Source organism: Notothenia rossii (assembly GCF_949606895.1).
Source record: "Notothenia rossii genome assembly, chromosome: 2".
NCBI classification, from domain to species: Eukaryota; Metazoa; Chordata; class Actinopteri; order Perciformes; family Nototheniidae; genus Notothenia; species Notothenia rossii.
The window spans coordinates 18,996,953-19,015,572 of NC_136904.1; the positions used below are offsets into that span (position 1 = coordinate 18,996,953).

At 37.7% G+C, this 18,620-nt stretch overlaps 2 protein-coding genes across 3 annotated transcripts in view; both read left to right on the forward strand.

Moving 5' to 3' along the window:
* Positions 1–175: 175 nt before the first annotated feature.
* On the forward strand, positions 176–5,276 carry tmem9b (TMEM9 domain family, member B). The gene is made up of 5 exons (XM_079662726.1): positions 176–406; positions 1,488–1,579; positions 1,673–1,781; positions 2,330–2,464; positions 4,015–5,276. The coding sequence occupies exons 1-5, from the start codon at positions 335–337 to the stop codon at positions 4,168–4,170; spliced, it is 564 nt and encodes a 187-aa protein (XP_079518852.1). The 5' UTR covers positions 176–334; the 3' UTR covers positions 4,171–5,276.
* A 667-nt stretch (positions 5,277–5,943) lies between these two features.
* Positions 5,944–18,620, forward strand: part of dennd2b (DENN domain containing 2B) — a 45,065-nt gene continuing 32,388 nt past the window's right edge. The window contains exon 1 of one of the 2 annotated variants that reach the window (XM_079662711.1): positions 5,944–6,039. The gene's annotated coding sequence lies outside the window, so the exon portion shown is untranslated. Of the gene's footprint in view, positions 6,040–10,894; positions 11,172–18,620 lie in introns of those variants that run through there. The other variant, XM_079662710.1, reaches the window with a different exon arrangement.

Below are 18,620 nucleotides of genomic sequence, written 5' to 3' on the forward strand. Positions count from 1 at the left end.
AAAGTGTTCCCATTAACATTAAAAGTAACTGATTTAGTTGTTGAGTAATTCATTGTTCATTGCGCTCATGCAGATCAGGTACTTAACCAGACGATAATGGAAGAAAACAGACCTTCAGTATTTCACATGTCATCCTCCGCCGGGGACTTGTTTTTATAATCGAGCGCTCCCAACCCGGAAACAACAAGTCAGCTGCTAGGAAGCTGAAGGTGTTTATCACTAATGAGCTCGATGGCTAAAGTCGTCAGTCTTTAGGGTGTTTTTCACACGGTTGGAGTTGTTCCTGGAGAAAGTTGAACTGCTGCTATCTTGAAATCTGTTACAAGCTGTAACGATGAAGTCTGTGTTTCTTATCGAAGCTTTCACTGTGGCTTGTTTTGTGCTTTTAAGCCAAGTGACAGCGAAGGTAAGGCTAATATGAGCTAGCATTGGTTAGCTAGCGTTATACAGAAACTGTTCATGAATGCATACTAAAATTAAATCTCGTATAATGGAACCCCCCTTAAAGATGATTATATTTTGAGTATTGACAGTAAAGAGTTAAAATGGCTTTGCCAACTGTTGTTATCCTGAGTTAAAGACCTTTTATGAGACCAGCAGGTGCGTCGCCGATGCTGCTAAATCTAGACCTAGCTTTTATGTCAGCAAAAAAACGTGATATGAAGAAGAAGAGATGTAATGCAGACCGCTCTTTGTAGCCAATGCACTGACATCTAAGTGTATCCTGTACTTATTTCGGGAGGCTAACAGCTAGCATCGTCTTTAGCTGCTCCTCAATCAATAATAAAGGTTGTATTAACATTTTATTATTGCAATATGACAAGAAATATGAAAGTGCAGTATGAACTGTGTAGCTAAATGTAGACGACATCAGGAAGACAGACACAAAGACTACTGTGGTACAATATGGCTGACATTAATAATTCAAAACAGCTTCTGGGTTGGGTTAGGGTTTTACTTGGGATAAAAAAACGTTATTCGTCTAGCACTTTTTAAAACACAGTGTCAACAAAGTTCTTCACACTGAAGACTGAAACAATAACAATAATATGACAATATAAAAATAAGAATCTTAAATCACCACAGAAATAAAACGGGATTAAAGCAGCAAAATACTGAAAAGGAATGGGGGGGGGGGGGGGGGGAAATGCATATACATTGTACTGAACTGCCCTCAAGAGGGAATTTGAATTGGAACAACTTGAAGCAATACATAGCCAACAAGGTAGGGCAGTGATAGACCATAGACACTTTGTAAATAAAATAAAACACAAAATATTGCACATTCCTTCTAAGATGAAAGTTATACATAGTTATAACAACAATGAGACACACAATTATCATTAAAGGGTTGTTAAACAGTTGAGCGCAATTAAGCTCTTATCTTGATCAATACTGTTATCTACCTAAATTTTACAATGTTATGTAAGTGCGTTGTGTTTATGTGAATAGAGAGAAGTAAACAAATTGTAATCTATCTGTTACAGAATTCTGAGGACATCCGTTGTAAATGCATCTGTCCGCCCTACAGAGAGGTCAAGGGGCAAATCTACAAACAAAATGTCTCTCTCAAAGACTGGTATGTAAAGTGACATGTTGCTACACTTTAATGACCTGATCAATCCATATACTGCTAACTACTAACTTCTTAATGTTATATTTTATTTTTCAGTAACTGTCTTCATGTAGTTGAACCCATGCCGGTTGACGGAAAGGATGTGGAGGCATACTGTTTGCGCTGCGAGTGTAAATATGAAGAGAGGAGCTCAGGGACAATTAAGGTAAGCAGCAGGGTTCGTTAAAAAGATTGGCTTATTTTTCTATTGATCTTTTGGTCTTTGAAATGAAAATTGTGAGAATTAGGATCATACCTTCCCTGAATTTGAACATTATCCATTTGCTTGTTTGTCTCAACATAAAACCCCCAACATTCTAATTTACAATGACATAAAATAAACAACCCATCCTCTGGAATCAGCTTTGATTGAAACATGCCTTAAATTATTAACAGATTATTAAAATAGCTGCCCATAAATTGTCTGTGGAATAAGACATTAATCAACTAGTCACATAATTCACTGTTTTCTGTGTTTGGTTCCAACACATTTGAAAGGAAACCAAACGTATTAATAATCCTTTTAATTTAGAATCAAGGGCGTCAGTAGTTCAGTTTGTAGGGCTTGGCTTGGGAACCAGAGGGGCGGCGTTTAAATGCAGAGACTAAATATTACTGTTTGTGTACATACTTTATATTTGACATTTCAAATAGTAATTAATTCAAATCCTAAAAGTCGTTCCTTTCCTTTCTTCCTTCCTTCTGAATTTTTAGGTTACCATCATAATGTACCTCTCCATTTTGGGGCTGCTGCTGCTCTACATGGTGTACCTGACTCTCCTAGAGCCCATCCTGAAGAGGCGTCTGTTTGGACATTCACAACTGATCCAAAGTGATGATGATGTAGGGGTATGTGTTCATCTTTATTTACAGTATTGCAACTCAAAGATGGAATGCACAATAAAGGTTTACATTATGGTAATGATATTACTGCCCCACCCTTTTGCCCATAAAATGAGTTATTTCTTTCTTGTCAATGTGTCAACCTTTGCACATCATGTGACATGTGACTCATTCTTTGTGGGTAGAAGAGTGTAAAAGCTCCCAAATTACCGAATAAGACATTAAACAACAAATATTTATTTTATATATTTTAAATAAATAAATTAGGTGGACCACTTCCTTCAAGCAGTGCTGTTTAATCTTTTCCAAACAAACATTTAAAAGTGCGCTCTCACTCTTTATCAGATCCATTAGTAACCACAATCGCAGGCAAAGATCTGCATTGCGGAAACCTTCAAACGAGTGCCGGATGCAGCCATCTTTAACCCTTTTGGGTTCACTCCCACATCACATCATTGTCTCTTTGTGCTTTTGCCACTAAACCTAATTCTTAAACATCAATACAATTATAGTCTGGATTAAACTGAAATGTAAGAAATCTAAACTATAAGATTGAGTTTACAGGAGTGTAGTACTACAATTTATTAATTTAACCTTAAATTGAGACTATTTCTACATTGTAGCTTGTCCCTACACTGTCACTGGGAGTGGGAGTAAAAAAGGGAAAGAGAATTTATGGCAAAACCGGTATCAAAAGAAGTACCGGTACTTCTTCTACATTAATTATAGAGGAAAGGGTGGGCTCGTAATGTTTAGTCAGTCTTTGATACAGGGAGGCTGCTAAGCTGATACTCTGGTTGATTTCCCCCACGGAGGACAGCTGTGGCTGTGATCCTCCTAATTTCGTTTTTTCATTAACTTTTATTGGATTCCTTCTGAGAGTAATTAACATTTATTGTATAGACCTCAAGACAAATTACACAAGTATTAACAGAGAGACAAGCAATGAAGAAAGCCCACTGATGATAGTGAAGTACACATCACTAACTAAAGCACAACTCTGTATGACTGCATATACAACATTTAAGTCTAATTATTTCAAGTGGCAAATACACTTCACACGGTTTCCTGTATATGTTTTATCCTTAGTGGAAAGCCACCAAAAAACAAATCAGTTAGTAGATGAAAGCCGAACGAATAATGACTTTATTTTTTCCCGTAAGGCTTTTCTTGTCATTCACAACAGTACATTTTTTTTAAAATTAATGTTGGTAATGGTTCAAAAGAGTCTCCACCAAACCATATTATCAAAATGTGACATTGCGATTTAAAAATGTTTTTCTCCAATATGCTGACAGTTGCGATTACATATATTGTAATTATATTTATTTTCTTTGAAATGCAAGATATACAGTTTGTCAACATCTTTTTATCCAATAGGATACATTTTCCTTAACATTTTAAACTACTTTCTCCTAAGTCTCCATCTAGTGGTCTATAAAAGGAATTGTTGCCAAAAAATGTAATTTGTACTCACAATATGTATTATTTTTACAAAAGGAAGATGGATGCTTAGCATATGTGTATAATCACATGTTTCCATTCTGTGTTTCCAGGACCAGCAGCCTTTTGCCAACGCTCACAATGTCCTGTCCCATTCCCACTCCCGACCCAACATGCTGAACAAAGTGGAGCATGCCCAGCAGCGCTGGAGGAGGCAGGTCCAGGAACAGAGGAAGTCCGTGTTCGACCGCCATGTTGTTCTCAGTTAAAGCTTCCTGCGATCAAGAGTTACTGGTGGAGAGAAAGAAACACTGTGACAGAGCCCTCAATTTTTATTTCTTTCTCCTTCTCATTTGTGGTTTGTACCTCATCAAGTGTGACATTTCCAAACTGAACTTGGTGAAGAAATTTGGATATGTAGAGGAAAAAGTCCCAGTCAAATGTATAATCGAAGCTTGGAAGTCTTATTTTTGTCTGCAGGCAGCACAAGAGATTACAGTGAATTTATTGAGGCACAATTTTAAATGAATTGTCTTAAAAAGCATTTTTCCAAAACCAGAATTTACTCTCTGCCTGCTATCTACTTTGCAGAGGTGCCAAGCCACAGAGAATCTGAATAAACAAATGTGATGTTGGACACTAATAGAATAAAAATAATGTGTTATACCATCCTGTAACTCTTTCTGGCCACAGTGTCAGCTGGAGTCCCATCAGTCCAAAGCGGACCAGTCTTTAAGATCTTTACAAGCCAAACTGGCTTCAGAGTAAACCATCCCGCTGTAACTGGAGCTGCCCCTTGCTCAGTAATGATCTGTTAACATGTAGCTTTCACCCCAAAACTAACACAACATCTCACTGCAAGGGAACGGAAAGAGTGTAAAATATAAATGTATCAGCCTTCTTTGAAAATGCATGTTTTATAATGAATCTTTTATAAATGTGTTTTTGAATCCTTCATTCCTACCATAATGTCTAATAGCTGCTGTAAAATCCATAATTTATTGCATTACATAACATTTGAAATTTAAAGTAGTGTCACTGAAATCCTTTGCAAAATTCAATGCAATCTCTTGCTGATATCATGGTTCTTATAGCTGTGCTATTGGCCCTCGTCTATCGAAGACCCTCTTTAAACCAGTGCCCTCTTCGACTACCCTTACACATCGAATGAATAGTCTTTTTTTGGTACTTCTGTGTTGCTCTGACATCAGCTCGATAATGAAGGTCTGTGTTGTCTATCAGGCAGCATTAGTATGACTGAGTGCAAAGATTTGTTTCTGTATAGTTGGGCTGTGTACAAACCTATGAAAGTGTTCTTAACTATTGTGTTTGTTTTACCTTTAACTCTGAAATAAATCTATGTAATATTTGTGAATCTTGCATTTGTAATGTGTTCGAACTCTTCATGCTTTACTTTAGGCCTCAGGCCTAACCGGCGGAGCAAAGTGCAAACCAGTTTGTACGGATATACAGTTAAGGCATTATGCATGAGCACATTACAATGTGTTATGAAATAACTGCATTGTTTATCGGGAATTTGTCAACACCCTTATGACGAATTTGCATAAAGATACAAAACTAATACACTAATGCATTGCATGATATTTAAGACATTACCAGCGACTTTAAGAAAGTGTAATGGAAATTTACTATTTTCTGGCATTTTATGACATTTCTTGATACATGATCTAGAAATATTCAGCAGATTAATCGATAATGAAAATAATTATAAACCAACAATTGAACAAATGTTCACAGTTTCCTTTAGGTTAAAAGTAAGCAACCTTAATCCCACCTAGTCATGAAATGGCAATACTTTAATTAATTCCAAAACCGTCTAGAAATCCCCTGGAAAATGGGCAGTTAAACTCTTCAATTAAATCTGGTGAGAACTAAAATCGTACTCCATTTATTTTCTGAAAATGTCTCACAATCTTCAGCATATTTTGTATTCTGCCTAAATGATTTTTATACAGCTGCGTCATCATTTCCTGTGCAGTCCACTTTTCCCTTTTTCCTTCTCCTCAGTTACACGGAGGAGGAAAAAAAATCAGTTTTCAGACAGACAGACAGAAAGCGACACAGGCTCTCTGCTAAAGAATGGATCTTTGAGCAAACACTGCAACAAACACACACAGGTAAGCAGTTTGTTTCACTTCGTGTGTCACAAATGTTGAAGGAGTAGAAAAATAACGACTTTTTTACCTTTATATCTAAATTTTAGTATGTGTAGCATCTTTAGAGAGACAAGAGAGTTGATGAAAAAAAAGTTGTTTGTGTTGCTAAGTGTTTTGTAGTGATGGGATGATTAACATGACCGATATTAAGTTATTCATACACGCTGACTTTGATCGATGTCGCTGTGAAACTGTCTTTATCCACTGCTTTGACGTTTAGAGGGAAAAGTCTTTTTTCTCAGTATAAGTGCTGCATTTGCGTTAGTTAGCCTACAGGGGGCGCCTCATCCTATGAATTTGATCCGACAGATAATAACTAATGTCTGTTGCACTTATTAGACACTGTTAATACACTCACCTGTTTTTACCTTTTCCTTCATGTCCCAACACGTTTCAGTTCAACTGAGACATTTTGCCAAACCCACCCTAAAAACAGACTGTACACATCCGCCCACCCACCAACCCACCCACCCACCACACACACACACACACACACACACACACACACACACACACACACACACACACACACACACACACACACACACACACACACACACACACACACACACACACACACACACACACACACACACACACTGTCATGCACACATATAGGAAACATATCACCATTACGCTACATTTGCCTTCAAGGTTTCTGAGGCTGTAGTCAGTCTGATGCTGTAGCTGCTGCTGTGGGGTAGAAACGCAAAAATGCCATGAGATAACAGACTGTCCTTGTTTGTACTCAACTTTGCTCCTCAGTAGCACAGTATGCTGTGAATCTGTTGCTGCAGTTATTCAAAGCATTTTATACACAATGGTGTTACTTTTTATTGAGCCAACAATGAAACCTCTGGTTTTCAGAGTTCTAATTATTTTTGTAATAATCAAAGGCTGAACTGGCTTGTCATTTTAAACACATTTTGATTTAATTTGATTTGATTAGATTTATTTTGAATGTGTAAAACAATAATACAAAAATGTAACATGAGAATTATTATACAATACAAAATTAAGCAGTATCAAATTGATATACAAAAATATTACTTATTCTAAATTATATATAAACAAATAAACTAATGAAGTAAATATACATTACTTTCACTAAGTGTGATGGTACACACTGTGTCAAAAAGATAGTGAGTTCAACTTCACAGTATTAATAACAGCACACGAGTTGCCAACAAATACACCCAAGGTAGTCACTATTATTTCAGTATTATTTTCTATCCTCTCCATTGGGCATATACTTCAAACAGTCAAAACTGGTTTGAAATGTGCCTGAAGCTGTGTAAACTCTTGAAAATATGAATAATCAAACAGTTTACATTCCTTGTCATTCTTCCAGAGCAACCACAGAGAAGCAACTGTCACATGTACTGCATGCAAATATAAGAACAAGGATGTAGCTACATTCATCTACTGTGAATAAGACACTTGCAAGTCTTCTCTGTCAGTGCTGTCAGAAGTGTTGAGTGTCAGCTTCGACTTAACCCTGGAGTTTAAGAGCTGCCTCGGGTCTGTTTCTGACAGCCGATATGGTATTTATTTCACCAAATATATTCACAAATAGCTTTAATATGTCCATACTTCCCTCGAACCCTCAAACCATGTGACCATCCAGAAGCTGAGGGAAAGAATCTGAGGTGTAGGTGGGAAAATCCCCACAGAGCTGCGAAATAATCCCCCTTGAATGTTTTAGGTTTTGGGATTGACAGTGAATCCTTAACAAACACACATAACATTTAGGGATTTTATTTGAGAAAATAAACATTAATTCCCCTTGACTCTCTGGCTTAAGCAGGTGTATAATCATAAGAGTGGGAAGAAAGATTTACAGCATAAGAGCTCTGCGGTCAATCCTGAGACTTTCTGTATATTATTTGGAGACTGGCATGAAACAGTGGAGCATCAAGGGTGTATGGATTTCATGGTGAATGTATGTGAGCACATGCATGTTAACTTTGTTTTACTGAACTTTAAATGTTGTTTGATGCTCCCACGCTAGAAGAGGATGTGGCTTTTTAATGACAAATACAGATGGTACTGCGATCCATGGAAACAATGAATTTCATGAGAGAACAAACTTGTGTTACATTCTGGTAAAACATCACACAAAGAGGAGTCACTGCCTCTGTCTGTTTTGCTCAGACAGTGCAGTCTTTTCAGGAAGGACAATATTTTACGAGACCTTGAAAAGGTTTTGAGTGGGTCTCTGAGAAAAGCTGCACAGTGGCAGAGCTATAGGCTTCCTGCTGACTGGATGAGATGAACTGTGATGACGGATGTCTAGGTTTTGTGACTTCCTCTGTTCCCAAGTCTGTGGGATGATAAGACACCCCAAGAGACTGAAAGGAGAGGGTTTATGGATGGGTCATGCTTGCACATTTGGTGTAAAGATGTTACTTGCAGCAGCATATAAAGATAACCATGGCAAGTGGATTAAAAATGTATTGTGAATAGGAGGCTCTTTAGGTTTATTTTTTATTTTTTATTTGAGATGTCAAGCTTGCATTTTTGTTTGTCAACAACATCAGTTACCAACGTGGAATAGCATATTTGTTCTGTAAGTAATTAGTGTAAGAAACCGATCAATGGCGGTAAACATGAGGTCATAGCTGCAACTTTATTAGTCCGGAAAGACTCAACCCAGATTTCCAAGGAGCACACTTGTTTTTCGCCCGATTAAACTTTCACTTCAGTCACTTCAGTTAACAGTTAAAACTAACATTACCCTACCTACTTTATTTTCCTATCAGGGTTTACCTACTTGCTTGTTCTGGAGCTTTTAACTCTGATATACAATATTCATCAGCATCAGGAACTCTAGATGTTAACATTTTTTATCCTTTGGTGTAGTTGTTTTTAATCTGGGATAAAGGGTACCTGACAACTTCTATCAATTTATATTTGTCCAGCACACAACACAACAGATACTTTTTGATTTTGATAAAGCTCAAAGTTGTCATACATCAGATTACAAAAGTTGTATTTACATTTATCTGAACATAAGTCGTAAAAAATCCTTTTGTTGAAAGCGATTCAATCGGGTTTTTTAGAAATGTAATATGATTTTGTCATATTTCATAGAGAGGTGCTCTATACAGTAAATACACATACCTTACTTATATATTATTGTGAACAGCTGAATACATTGAAATGGTTAGCAAGCACTTGACCACTGAGAAGCAAACTGCACATGTTTGAAATGCATGTGGCTTTCTCATCTTGTCATCTGGTATAATGTTTTAAGGTATTTGTGGAAATGTGTCCAAATGAGCATACACAGCACATAGTCGGAGATGAATTACACAAGCTAACATAACAAAGTTTCTCTTTGTTTTTCGCTGAATGCTCCAGAAGCTCGGCGTGGGTTAAGTGGTTTAATTTGGTTGGAGTTAACTCAAACCTGGGGGGGTATTACATTTTGGGTGAATATTTTCATTTTTGTGGTCACCTCAAGTTTGGACCTGTGGTTCAGCTCTGAGCAACAATCCACATTGGATATACTTTAGAATATGTTCAGTTATGTAACAGTGGAAATTACTGTAGTTAGTAACTTATAGCTGGGCTAGGCAGTTTTCTGGAAAAGGCAAAAAATGCAAGAATGTGAAAATATGGGCATATTCATATTTATAATCATAAAGTTGACTGTATAACAAACACATTTTTTGTTTTAAGCTCTTTGCATCATTCCTCTCTGAAACTCTTTGCCGATGTTGTCAGGCAGTTTTTTTTCCAATGCTGGAATAGAAACTTTTTTCCGCAGGATTTTCCCCACTGAATCAGGCTTTCTAAAGGGATGTGCCCTTGCATCTGCATTTGTAGAACCAACAATAGGAACGCTATCCTCTAAAATGACCATGGATTGGCCAAGTTTCTCATTTTCTTGATTGAAATGCTAAAATGTGAATATAGATTATGTATATGTCACAGAAAAAGCGATACCACCAGGCTAAATCTCCTGCTAGGTGTGTGCTCTTTGCACTTTAAACCACACTGACGTAAAGGTACACCTGCATAATCACTGTAGCAGGGTTAGGATGTATTTGTAGTTTATGGGTGTATTTGCTTTAAAAAAAACTTGGAATACAAAACATTTGATCAGTAAATTATATTAGAAAGCTATGTTTGTTCCAGTTACAACATAAAATATTGCTCAGATAATGTAGGCCTAATGTACAATGATATAACACTGAGAGGTGCCATTCTACTCCATAGTGATGCGTTTTGTTATCTTTGCTGGCACCTACAGGCTAAACAGTAATTGCAGGCGTGCTTTTATATCAGTTAAAATCTAACTTAGAAGTAAAAAGAGTGTGTACATCGAGATTTTTCCCAGTATAGCCACGGTTACCCACTTTGTAAGCTGGTGTTCATCAGGGACATTGCTGTAAACTTATGTGGAGATGGATACTGACAAACACAATGTAATTGGGTAGGCTATCATAATAAATGGAAAGGCCTATATATATTTAGATTCAAAAATTGAACTCTGTATTATTAGTGCTTTTACTTTTGATGAGCATTGTGTTACTATGCCTATTTAGTCTACTGATACTGATTATAATACTGGGTGAAGTTTTCCACCTCTGGTCTCTGGGCTGCTTGGGACCAATGAAAGATATCTTTGTGTGTGGGTCGAAATATATTCCTATGGGCCAGTGTGGAGGACAATGTGTTGCAATGCTGGCAACATGGGTTTCAGCATCAGCCATCAGCAGCCCCTTCAACTCGTGAATATTCATCCACACTCCTCCTTGGCCCCACCGTGACAATAAACAAGGGAGAGAGCCTGAATGCCTGTCTGAGGAGGGCAGGGGGCCAAATCCAGAGAAAAGTGGGGGGCAAACAACCCGTTAGCATGGTAACAAGTCCTGCCTTCCTCTGCAGCAGGCTGTGAGAGGGGAGGCAGGAGTTTTTTTTGTCGGTTTTGGTTGGAAAGACATAAATCGGAGTTTATGAGAAGGGCAGGTATACGGCAAAACCAGCCAAAGTTTTTCAACGCTAGACGAACGGGATTTAAGCGTCGCAAAGGGGATTATAAACTCAAAATGTCAGCAGCCATGGATATCAGGAGAAACTACGAGGTAAAAGCCGCCTTTCTTTTTTGGTCAAACTTTTATCTAGCGGTAGTAAACCGGTACACGCTACCGAAAACAAGCGTCCGAAAACACATAAAAGCTGTTGTTACAAAGATGCAAGGTGCGTTTAAATGTTGTCCTAATCCCCATGTGACCATATTTGGTCATTGAGATGTTTAAACGATGAAGTGCATTAAGCAGGCTAAAACACCAGACTTTTTCAGAATTTGAATGAAGAAAAATATCCGAGCGGATACAGGCAGTCACTCTGTGGATTGTAATTAGTCAACGTTTTTGTCCAAAAAACATAAAAAAAGTAAAACTAGCAGAGCAGATAAGCAGAAACAATGCAGGATTCCAGACCACTGACCTCACTGTGTCCTTTTTTGCTTTCTTTCTGGTATATAAAAGCCACATGCAACTTAATGTGTTAACGTAATGTGTGCTCTGCTGTGTGTTTTGTCTTTATTGAGTATGGACATAGTTAAAACAGATTTTGTCGGTTTCACATATGCAGCTTCCTTTGTTAATACAGTGTTCAGGCTACTGTACATAGTGCAGACCTATGTACTGTATATGAAATCCTGAACAAACCATGTACAACTGTAAAGTTGTAATGCACTTATAGGGAATATTCACATTCGTCATACTTATTTTGACATCAGTATTGTACTTTTTCCCTCTAAATTCCTCCCATACTGCCTCATAAGTAAGAGTTATCAATTGAACTTGAGTTTTGTAAACTTAGTAGGAAATTACATTGACATTTGGTGTATGTTTAGGTAATGGCATCAAGTGATTATTGGTGCAGATATGGATTTGGAATATTTGAATGATTTACCAAAACTGACAGATGTGCCTTTTATTTATTTTTTATTTGCTTTTCTTTCTAATGACCTCCTCACTTACTTGGATGACAAACAAATGGAATTCATGCAACACACAATTGTCTATGTGCATTTGGCACAAATCTATATCCTGACTGAGATTTTAAAATCCTAAAACACCAAATTATTAAAGTATTGACACCTTTGAGTAACACTGGCAAATGCAGACTCTCACTAAGGGCTTTGTAGTTTAAACCAGGAAAACTTTAAAGCTGTGATTACCCTGAATTACTGATTTTTCTTGATGATCTTATCTTGTACAATCTTATAAAAACCCCAGAGGCGTGACTGGCTTTTTTTTAGCACTCTTTTTTCCCTTTAAACTTTTTCTATTGTGCAGATCAAACAATGACCTTCCCCTCTCTCTGAACAGGACTGTCAACACAGGGCTATTGAGGAAATTCTTCTGTGTTCTCCTTTCAGTTAAACAGGAGTGAGCCTGGCCTATTACCAGACACTTTTGAAAGGACTGTTGTTCACTCAACGTCACAATGAAAGTGATTTACCTCAGGAAATCCAGAGTGTTGGTGTGATATGCTGAAGATCTTAAAAACTGAACAACTAGGGCTGCACAATATTTGAAACAACAACTACAAAGTACCTGTTTTTGGTCAACATCATCCTTTCAATAATTCTATTAAACTTATGTTGTTTTCTTTGCTATCAAAATCTTACTTTGTGTTTCCAGAAATAGTTAGTGTTTTCTATCAGACAGACCTCTCGTTATATAGATTAGTCATTTAAAAATAAGAACTGTGCATGTTTTCCTTTTGTATCAAGCATCAAAAAGTTCTAACATGACATGTTACAGTAACTAGCTGTATTTGACTTTGCATGTTCTTCAAAGTTCTTCTTCTTCATTCACACAATCTCAATATTCACCTCACTGTCGATGCTCAGACAATATATTATGCAGCCCTTGACAACAACGCCTCTTTGCACAAGGAACACAATAGAACCTTTTATCTCATAATAATACACCTCTTGTTCTAAATGTACTTCTGCGTACTTGTGTAAAACAGTAGCTCTCAATGAGTTAGTCTGCAGCAACAAGTAGTGTTGATTTTCTTATTAATAAAATATGGATTTGACATGACACTAGATGCAATTTCTATCTTTTTTATTTTGTCGGTTTTGACAGCGATTCAATAAAGTAGATAAATAATTCCCACATCCTTCCTCCTCTTTTCATCGCTCAACTATTAAGATGTGCAGCTGGACGGTCAGCGGTTTTGAACCTTTATTGAAGTGGCTCTTGGTTAATGCTAGCTGTTCATCAGTACTTTACCTCACACTCAGACACTTTAACACATGCAGCCTAAGAGTCTGTTACTGTTTGCCATAGCAGAGCTCTGAAGAAACTAGTGACCATTTTTTTTCGGGGACAGTAGAGAGAGAATTTCTATTATTTATTCTCAGTTGAGTGTTGTTCAGGTCTCTAGAAAAGACCACCCGTGCTCAACTGAAGCTACCCAACCGCTGAGAAAAATGATCAGAAAATCTAGTTTCACCTTTCATTTCCCATTATGACGCATCCATCCTGCAGTTACCGTATATTTGTAACTTAAAAGCCTAACTTTGTATTCGTTTTGTAGCACAGTGAGAAGAATATGTATCAAACCTGTTTTAGATTTGTCCGTTTGATTTGTCATGCAGGCTGTTGTGTATTTTGATTTTGGTGTTTCTTCCAAGACTTGTTTGACTGTGTTTCCTGATGAAATATGAAACTGTCCCTTAGTTTTCCTTGTTGTCTGCCATTGCTGTCTGCTGCTAAACACTTGCATGACAACACCTATCCATCCCAGATTTATCATCCTAAATGTACAGCCTCTTACTTTGTTTAACACTACTTAGATTGTACTCTACAATGTTATTGGGTTACCTTCGCTCAAACAGGTGGCATCTCTTTATGGACTTTTCTTTAGGTTTGCTGTTCTGTAATAATTAACTCGAGGACTCGGAGTAATCTTGTGAATTTCCCACTATTACAGGCTCTCTATTGTGCACTTGACATACAGTGAGTTGCAATGCATCATTGGGATCTGTATGATACCATGCCTTCATTGATTCATGAAGTCTCACATCTGGCTGATCTGATACCAGCAGTTCACTATCAGCTTTAATGTCTGAATAGAGTTTCAAACAAACACTGTCAGTGTTGTTAGTACACTTTTTATTTGGTCAAAAGCTGTTGATATTCAGAATAAAACATTATGCATTGATCTTGCAATTTATAAATCCTAAGTAGATAGGCTTTACTTTGTTGAACATTTCTAGTGACGTTATCTTGGAACACAACTGTCAGATTTCGAGATCACTCCCACTAACTAATCTGAGTTTTGTAAGCCAGATAATATTGTAAGGTGAGTTTCCGGTCATTTATTTTTTAAATGTGTGCTTTAGAAAGTCTGAATGACACACTAGATCATTAGGGAAACATCATCTCTACGGTAAAAGGAAACAAATGGCTGCTTGTAAGATCTTATCAGCTGCTTACATGGAAAATCTAATGATGACATTGCAGTTCTACTTCCCACTTTTTTATTTACTTGCACTGTCTTGAGAACATTTACATACCTGTTGTTATGTTCTGCTGATTTCTTAAAAATACTTATGAATAACACCACACAACAAAGCATAGCAACGTTTTAGCTTAACTTTCTAACCCTCTGTAGCTCAAATACATTGACACATATCAAAATGGTTGATAACATGAGTGCAAGGCAGTTGATGCAGAAGTTATTAACTTATTAACTCTAACTTTAAAACAGAAGCAAACAAGAATACCCGTAATCTACTTCATGTCCTTGGAAAAGTCAAAGACTGTGTTTCAGAGGTCAGTGCTCTGACACAAGCCCCCCTGCTGCCGCTCAGATGGATTTAAGCTTGTTTTCCACATGCCTGCCTCTGCAGCTGTGCATGCTCATATCTAGGTTACACAGAAGGGTTTTTCCTCTTTGCCAGAAAAAGAAAATATGCCATGATGATGCCCGGAAAAAAAGCTGAAATGGCTTAAAAAGGAGATAAAAAAAGATTCCAAGAAGTGGTTCCACCTGTTCCACAGAGCTGGCAGCATGGCGGACCTTGTGGTAGAGTATCAGGGTAATGATATACAGGTACTGCTATGTGCAACTGCCACTGCCAGTAGCATCAACCTTGGTGTTTTCTTTTACATAGACACATTAGGGCTGATATAGCCTTAAACTGCTACCCAGAGACAGCGAGTAGTGTACAGAGTTTCAATCCAGAGTATCATCTGCTTTTTTATTCATATTTGTCCTGCAATACAAGGTTGTTTGTGTGAACACATCACGTGAACAGTTTGGGTGTGTTGGGAATGCTTTTATGTAGACTGTATTATCCTGGCTTGAGCATCAACATCTCTATTCCCTTTATGCAGCTGAACTCCCACAATGCTCTGTTTAACAACATCCAACTCAACCGGCTCAAGTCTCTTTTTGTCCGTGATGGACAGAACTGGTCTTTCTGTAGATACTGAAACAATGGCGTGGATGAATGTGTGGGATCATGCCTGCCAGTGATTTGTGACGTCCGGAAAGAGAGGAGAATTTGCAGACATTTTTACTCTTCCTTTGCCCATTTTGTCTTGGCTGCCTGTAAGGTATGCGGTGTTCTTCCAAAACCTTGAAGTCAGGTTGCTGATCAGCAGAAAACGGGGACTAGTTCAGCCAGAAAAGCAGAGCAGCTAGACACAGGATTAACCTTTGTTTGTGGACACTGTTGTGTTGGCTGCTGTGTGTTTCAGGACAAACAAAGACTAAACTGAATTGTGATGTCCGGAAATTGTTACACAAACCCGTGCCATGCTCTCATAGTCTGAACATCAAGTGCCAGCTGCTGAGCGAGTGCATATTTGAGTGTAGTTTCTTTTGAATGAAAAACAATCTCTTGGCATCAGGTCCAGGTGTTGCTGCCCCTCACCCTCCAAAAACGTTCTCCAATATTTTGAATGCAGCCGCAGGTCTGATGAGTAGAGAAAATATTAGTGCATTCCTGCATGAATGGGAGAGAACTGTGTATCAGATGATCTGTCAAATGTGACAGGCCCAAGGACGTGGGGAGAGAGCTCTCTTCTGAAAGATATTTTACCTGGTAGTCTGTCTCTTTCACAGCAACACACTAACACACAAAAACAAACATGCACATAGCTGATAAAAGACTAACTTTTTAAACACACCTCCCTCTCAAGGACGTATGAACACAAATTCATATTTTATTCAAGTACTATGGAGACATTTTTGTAGTCCTGTCCCATGAAAATGCTCTTGTTGCTGTGGAAGAGATGCGTCCTTTATATTCCTCTCAAATCAATCATCCATATTTTCCTTTCCTTTATTCCTAACCATTCTCTTCATTTGTGTGTTATATGATTTGTATATCATCTTAAACAGTGAGAACAATTGAAGATCTCTAAATTCTACAACTCAAATGTTTTCATCCTATGAGATATTGTGTATCAGGCATACCTATTTCGCAACGTATTCTTATTGAGAAACATTTTAGGTTTTTCTCAAGTGAATATGTTGTATTTGGTCAAAACAGAAACAAACTTTCATCGGTAATGCCCTTGCGTTGAACTGTGCCCACATACATTCATGTCTAATTGTGCGCTTCCTCACATTTTTACTATGTAACAATGTCATGGCTGTCATCACGACCCTGATTGAAGAAATTAGCACGAAGCGGTTGACTTCTCGCTGTTGACCGTTAGCTCGCCTTTGGCTCTTAATTCTCAAGAGAAAATTGTCTTGAATGTGGTTGAATGCACTTTAAAGGTACTCTAGAGATTTCTTAGAAGTGGTTGTTTACGGGCAGTGATTTTGTGTAGGGAGATGGTATCAGACCTCAGGAAGTCAGTTGGCTAACGCCTCGTTGTTTACTCTGCAAAGTCCATCTAGGGACTCTGTGAACCATTTCTCTGATTGTAGTTTTCTCAGTTAAAAAAATCCAAAGTGATGAATTCATACAAATAAGTATTGCTTAATATATGTAAATTGTGTAGACACAATTTAAAATCTTCGCATCTGGCAGCTAATCTTTCAAATGTTTCCTTAGTCGATACAAATTGAAATGACAGAAGCGTCTTGTTTTCAATAAGGAAGAGAATATTGAATCTAACTTCCAAAAACAAAGAATATTTAAATATCAATCAGAGATTGTTTGAATGTTATGCAAGCAGAACAATTGTGTCTAATATTGATTCATGTTTAAGATTGTTAAGCAGATTTTGTGTCAATATCCATTTAGTTGTTTCCATTAGTTTTCTTATGTCATTAAATCATGGAAGAATAATGTATTTCCATGTGGATTCCAAAAAGTGTGTTTTCACGTTTCTTAGTGAACCAAAAGTCTTAAATACAAACAGTAGTCCTCGCCCCAAATGTGACAACCAAATGTATGAAAACAGTTGAACATTTTCTGATTATGGAGAAATATGTATGTTGCTTGATAAGTATCTCTGTCTCTCTGAGTCACCGACGCACTGTTAAATGTTGAAATCCTGCAGTAATATCTGCTTCCCAGAAATGAGAAAGACCCAGCGATTCTGTGCTATTATGTGCCATTCTCTCTGTAAAAATGCACTGTACAATGTTTTTCATGAAAACATCCAAGCAGGATAGGACAACGTCATCCTTTGATGAATATAACGATGCATGCCCGTCCTCTCAGCTAGGTCCACAGTTACAGGAAATAGCTGACAGCAAGAATGCTCCCTCCTCTCCTCATCTGTCTCTATAGGACTCAGCTTCACTACTGGTTGGCTGGCTTCTTCATACAACAACTTCCTGTAAACAAGCCATGCTGCCAAACACCCTCCCATCCTCCACCTCTTGTCTCCAGGGATCTCCATTTGACCTCTTTACGCACCAGAACAATCGCTCTGAGCCGTCTTGAAGGGTCATTGCTGCATTTTAAATCAGATTTTCAGGGGCAATGGCCAACAGTTTAACTAACTGCTGGTCTAATTGCAGATTAAGCGCAGGACATGTTTATTATAAGCCAGATGTCTTCACAGTTTAGCCTGTTGTGAGGACTTTTCATAGTGTTAAATAGAGCATGCTAAATGACACTGATCCACATTCCCTTTGTAAGAACAACAGGCAGACATCTCACAGTTGGATTATAACCACCTATGGCAAATCAATCCAAAACTGTCTGCACAGCCCGATGTCAGAGCATTGAGAACTTTCGTTTTGAACTATTTCTCAATTGCCAGACTCATTAGTAATGTGGAGACATTTAAAGAAAAGTAAGTTTATAACTTTACAAGTCTTCCTCTAGCCTAGTAATTAAGGATCCACAGCTACCTGAAGGTGGCAGGACTGCTGTCTTCTTAACTCTGAATTGCAATGCCAGACGCACAATGATTCATCGTGCTGACCTTTATTAATGAATCCAGAAGAAACACTAAGAGGCTGCAAAATTACTAACAAACCTAAATGTCTCCTCAGACATTTAACTGGACAATTAAAATTCCCCTTTCTCCTGATGCCTTTTACTCAACTTTATTTATATAGCTCCTTTTGTGAACATGCGGCCCAAAGTG